Here is a 6,175-nt window from a genome sequence, read left to right as displayed (position 1 = left end):
CCATTGGCCCGATTGACGCGACCGAAAATCTTTTGTCAGTTCGTCCGAATGATTACACTAGTCCAATCAGATTAATTGATATGTTTTGTCGACTCGCCTGATCAACCCACTGGCCTGATTGGTGCGACCAAAAATCTTTTGTCTCCTCATCTAATTGGCTTATTTGCCCGATCACATTGATAGATATCTTTCGTCGGCTCATCCGGTCGACCCCACAGGCTCGATTAGTTCTACCAACCGTTTATATCGAATGTTGCACAATTGCATGCTTGTTTCATACTATTTACTTGAATACATTCACAACACACACCCAATTGTGCATCCGTGAACTTGTGCTCCCATATGCTCGTGGTGGGCGGTTATGCCCCTCGCATGGACTTTCGTGCCCATTTCATGACATCCCTACGTCATGGTGCATCACATTCTATATGTATGCACCTATAATTATGCTCTCTTGCGTGTATGTTCACATGACATCTTGCATATTTATGACGTGTGCATTTGGATTTGTGTCCTCATACATTTATCTGACACATTTACATGTTATGTGACTGGACGGTTTGCATATCAAGTCTACCTGGTGTTTAATTCTTCTCAGTGAGAATTACTTCACCTTCTCTTCTTATGACATTACCTCAGACTATAATATGTTACCCACAAGTTACTGTCTCTATGGCACAACCACCATCCGAGTCATTACCTCTATGACACACTTACTCACGGCCTCCATGACACACCCACCCTCCGAATCAGTGCCTCATCGACACACTCAGCCTCTAGGTCACAATCTCCTCGGCACACTTACCCTTCGAGTCACTACATCCATGACATATGACATGCCTAAAAATGTGATACTTTTTTAGATACATTTTATTCTCATTTTTAATGATATCTCCTAATTATGCTTTAAGTGTATTCTTCGGGCTCACTTTGACAATTTGCAATCTCATATGATTTGTCTCACTTAGACGCGTTGATTATAAATTGAAGTGTGAGTACTTTTAAATTTGATTTTTAAAACTAGTCAAAATATGCATCAAGATTCGTACAGATTAATTATTTTTTTTCTTGGACATATCAATTCGTATTTATTTATTTAACACCTAAAATCTTTTATTATTTATATGTCATTATATATTATAAATTATAAACTATATCCAAAACATTACTAATATTAACCTATTAAAATAAAATATAATTTCATGCTTACACGACTTTAGAGTGAAAAATTACACCCTCCATCAGGCAAGTGTAATATTTTAACATAGTTTACCTATTAAAATATAATATAAATAACTAAATAAAATTAAAAAAAATTAATATTTGTTTGGACCTCATCTTAACATAATTGGTTGAGAGTTTACCGAATAGAGATCTTGGATTCAATGCCTTATAAGTGGTGTATTTTCAAAAAAAATAAAAGGGCCATTTATATATTTATCACCTAATTCTTTTGTATATAAACATTTACGTAGACGGAGAAACATTACATCAGAATTCTTAACATAGAGTTGTGTTTGGAGTCCACTGATACGCAGACACATGAAATTGACAGAAAAATTAAAAAAGTAGTTTTAGCGTAGAAAAATATTTTTTTCGTGTTATTCCGAATTATTCAGGTGTTATTGTGATGATATTCATGTGTTATTTTGTTCTGGGAATATTATTGGCGTTATAATAATACAATAACACATTAATACCATCACAATAACACCTGAATAATGTGAAATAACACATGAGGAATATTCTCCTGTGTTACAGGGCCGGATCATAAGAAAACATGCGAGTTTACTTGAAGCCACGTATCCACATATTAGTGAATCCGGAAATAGCTGTACGTTAGGAGTACTTATGTAATATTTTCTCTTGAGGAGATAAGGCTCGCATATGCAAAAATTAATGTTTTACTAAATATGTAAATACAGAAGAATTGTGTGTGAAGTCTGTAAATTTTCCTGATGCGTTCAAACCAGTTCCCCGGGGTTTTTCCCTGGGCGGAGAGGCGAGTTCGATGTTCTCCGCCATCTTCCACCGCCGCGCCGCCATTGAATCGTACCTCATCGCCGGAACCCTAGCTCCGTTCTCCATGGCCACCGTTGCGGGCAACTCTTCTACACTCCCATTTTCCGATCCCCTTCTCGAACAATTCCTCCCTGGCCGCACTCGCCCGCGGCATCATCTCCGCCTAAAACTTCGCCTCGAGCTCCTCCGTCACCTCAACACAGCTCTAAAAACTGACCCTCAATGCTCCGTCGCCGCCTCTTCCCTTCTCTCTGCATTGCACTCAGCCCCCCTCGCCGACCTCCTTTGCTCCCTTAGAAACCCCCGCGCTGCTCTCTCTTTCTTACTCATCGCCATCCCCAATACCTTTCCCGACGCCATCTTATTCTCTTGCGACGTAGCTTTCCTCATCTTCTCAACCGAAAAGCTGAAAACATTAGCACAAGATATCCTCTCCGGTCTCCTTCACTGCCTCAATCCCCACCGTGCCGTCGATCTCCTCAGCTGGGCTGCTCTACATCGCTCTTACTTCTCACGCTATCACGCCCTTCACCTCGTCCTCCGCGCGTTTCTTGGCGCCGGCATGGTATCAGAGGCGCTTCGAGCTTTGGCAGAGATCCGTCGTGTGGGCAATACCCCAAGCCTCTCAGTCCACGCTATTCTTCTCCGGCTTCTCTTCAGGATGGGGGATTCGAAAAATGCTTGGAAGTTGTTCCGGGATATGATTCTTCGTGGTCCTCGCCCGAGCGTCAGGATCTTCAACGCAATGATTCTTGGATCTTGCCTCAAAGGGAGGGTTGCTGCTGGGGAAGGGTTGTTTTGGTTGATTCCAAAGTACAAACTTGAGCCGGATGCTTGCAGTTTTAATATTATTATGAAAGCGAACTGTTTATTTGGTCGGGTGGGGAATGCCTTCAAGCTGTTTGATGAAATGATTGATTTAGGACATGTACCTACCATTGTAAGCTATAATATTTTAATCAACGTGCTCTGCAGGCAAGGGAGGATGGAGGAGGCAAGGAGGTGGTTTGATCGTATAGTGGAAGATGGGCTTGAGACTAATATTATTACTTATAATGTCCTTTTAGATGGATATGTAAAGGCTGGGCAGGTTGATATTGCAATTTCTACTTATGAAGAGATGGTGAAGAAAGGAATTCCTCCAGATTTCTACACATTCAACATACTTGTTTCAGGGCACTGCAAGTTCCGCAGAGATTGGAAAGGTCTGGTTCAGAACTTGTTTAGAGATGCATTAAATGATGAGGTATGTACTCAAATGTTAATCTCAAGCCTTTGCTGGGATGGGCAGATGGAAGATGCAAGATTGCTTATGCCCAGCAATCCCAGTGATGGTTTACTGCCCAAAGTTTCAAATTTCAACTCAATTATTGCTGGTTATAGCAAGGAGGGGATGGAGGAAGAAGCTATCAATATGTATAGAGTCATGGTGGATGAATTTAGCCTGGTACCTTCTGCTTCTACGTGGCAATCTTTGCTATTAGGGTTGTGTAGGCGAGGAAGGTTAAGTGAAGCTAAAGAACTTTTGTATGAGATTGTGGGGAGGGGATTCAATGTGGGTATATCTGCTTTCACCATCTACATAGATGGGTGCTTTAGGTTTGGTAAAGTATCTGAGGCTATAGATTGTTTGAATCACATGGAAAGTAACGGTATCTCACTTGATGTTGTTGGCTTTTCAGCATACATAAATGGCCTTTGCAGAGCAGAGCGCATGGAAAAAGCCCAGGAGGTTTTCAATGAGATCCGTAGGAGAGGATTGATCCCAAATAACTTTACCTATAATTCTCTTATATCTGGTCTAATGAGAGTCGGTGATATTAAGGAAGCACTGAAGTTGGAAGCAGATATGAGGTGTAATGGACTGAGTCCTGACATCTTCACAACAAATATAGTGATTAATGGTTTCTGCCTGCATAGATGCTTGGAGAGGGCTGATGAGGAGTTCAGGCAGATGGGGTGGAATGGATTATACCCAGATACCATTACTTTTAATACATTAATAGCTGCTTGTTACAGAACTTTTGATACCGGACATGCAGAAAGGTATTTTGAATTAATGGCTTTAAGAGATTGCAAACCTGATATTTTCACTTATAATATAAGGATTCATAGCCTTTGCAGCAGATATAGGACCCCTGAGGCCATGAAGATGGTAGATACGCTCATCTCAGAGGGCTTTACTCCTAGCACAGTCACTCATAACACTGTGATGAATGGCATATGCGATGATAGTCTTGGTCGCGCCATGATTTTAACTGGAAAGTTGATTAAGATGGCCATTGTTCCTAATGTTGTTACAGTTAACCTTCTTCTGTCTCATTTCTGCAAGCAAGGGTTGGCTGAGAGAGCCTTGATTTGGGGAGAGAAGTTCAAGAAGGTTTCCTTTGATTTTGATGACGTGACATTGTGTATATTGGACAAAGCTAATAATTGCCTGAGAAAAGAGTCAGGGGCCAGAGTTACTTCAGGTAAAGGCTTGTTTCTAGAGTTCCTCATGCACGTCGCTTATGAGTTAATATGCAATACTAATCGAAGTTCGAAGCATAAGCCGTTGGCTATTAAAGGCTTAGTCAATGGTGGCTTTACTTGTGCTTCAATGAAGAGGGATTTGAGTTAGCAAAAGCTGTATAAAGTTTGTTCTCACAATGTTCATGGATGAGAATTTAGGCGCTCATTACCAAGGCTTCTAGTTGGTCATCCACGCCCTTCTTTGGATAGGAAGATCCATTGAAGATTTGTGAAGATGACATAAGTTGAATGCTTTAATTTTACTGTCCTTCTAATTCAGGTTAATGCCTCATAATTTTCTTAAACTAGAATCTTTGCACCAGTCATCATTAATTATACTAAGTTCAGCAATGTTTTGTAATCATGGCTGTCTGATACAGTTTTTAGGGTCAACATTTACGCTAGATTGGCTAAAGCCAAGCGGAGGGATCAAAATCCCAGGCAACTTTGTTGCATTTTGACATCTATTTTTGGTATGAATGGGCGCTGCAATGATGAAAGTGGTGCTGAACATCATCTTGTGAAATTCATACGTGGTAACTTCTTGAACCACTTTATGGATATCTATTTTTGATGCAAATTTATTTTGTTCCCTCACAAATCTTTCTTTATTTATGATTCACAACCTTATAAGCATTACAAATCTTTCGGATCTATACACGGATATACATAACTAAACATTTTAAAAACTGCAACAGATTATCTTTTTTCTTTACTTCAAGCTTCTAAGTTATCTATTTTAATTCCATCTCTCAGGGAAGGAAGGTTATCTTAGCTCTTCATGAGGATCTATTCCCACTTGAATTTCCTGAAACTGGTTCCATTCTTTTCATTGCTTGAAATACTAGTGGAGAATCGTTAGATTATAATTACAACAACGAGATTTTTTTTTTTTTTTTTGCCACAGAGCACCGCAGCTTGACGGAGCTGATTGAGTTATATTTTTGGTTCTTACGGCGTGTGGCTCTCTCATTTTCTCCTGAACCCGTGGGATAAGGGTATGTTGCAGAGAATATTTATGTACAGCAGATTTTAATTCGGTTGAATCCAATCCACATTTACTAGTTGAAAGAAAGGTATTGCAAACACCAACTGAGCTTTATTCACTATGGCTTCATAATTTATTGTAACAATAAGCTGTGATCCTTTCAAAAAATAGTAAAAAATGGAACGAAGAAAACTTCTAAAGAGATTGCTGATTTCCACTATCAAAGACAGCAGCAGGAAAAGTGTTAACTCTGCACTAAGGAAAGAAAAAGTGATGCTAAACTTTTATTTGAAGTCCTTGTTTGATGCCACCGAAGCTTCGCACAAGTAGTCAGCTTATCGTTTTTTTGGATTAAAGTTTGGTATTATAGCATTATTTGAGAAGAAAATCTCTTATAAAATAAATCGATCTTTTCTGAATCTTCAAGCTAGATTATTATAATGTTTTAGCTAAGGATTATTTTATTTTATTCTTTAGTTATTTATGCATTGTTGGATCTTGATTTTTTTGTGGATCACATCCAAAGAATAGAGCGTAGACAGAAAGGGAAAAAAGAACAGAATGAAATGAACCGTAATTTAGAAGAAGTGTATAACCCTTTATTGATAGTTATAGCATTATTTGAAAAGAAAATATCTTATAAAATAAATTGAT

At 39.0% G+C, this 6,175-nt stretch overlaps 1 protein-coding gene across 1 annotated transcript; it reads left to right on the top strand.

The window, feature by feature from the left end:
- Positions 1-1,942: 1,942 nt before the first annotated feature.
- LOC110020665 (pentatricopeptide repeat-containing protein At5g16640, mitochondrial-like) lies at positions 1,943-5,837 on the top strand. Its single transcript, XM_020718844.1, has 4 exons — positions 1,943-4,813; positions 4,914-5,069; positions 5,290-5,350; positions 5,441-5,837. The coding sequence occupies exon 1, from the start codon at positions 2,012-2,014 to the stop codon at positions 4,640-4,642; it is 2,631 nt and encodes an 876-aa protein (XP_020574503.1). The 5' UTR covers positions 1,943-2,011; the 3' UTR covers positions 4,643-4,813; positions 4,914-5,069; positions 5,290-5,350; positions 5,441-5,837.
- The last annotated feature ends 338 nt before the right edge of the window (positions 5,838-6,175 follow it).

This window comes from Phalaenopsis equestris, unplaced genomic scaffold (genome assembly GCF_001263595.1).
Source record: "Phalaenopsis equestris unplaced genomic scaffold, ASM126359v1 Scaffold000107, whole genome shotgun sequence".
In the NCBI taxonomy this organism is placed as follows: domain Eukaryota; kingdom Viridiplantae; phylum Streptophyta; class Magnoliopsida; order Asparagales; family Orchidaceae; genus Phalaenopsis; species Phalaenopsis equestris.
Note: the sequence above shows the minus strand (reverse complement) of the source record. Positions and strands in the feature narration are given on the sequence as shown.

Bases quoted from the DNA above. Each gene is read 5' to 3' on its own strand.
- LOC110020665 (XM_020718844.1), top strand. From the start codon at position 2,012: ATGTTCTCCGCCATCTTCCACCGCCGCGCCGCCATTGAATCGTACCTC.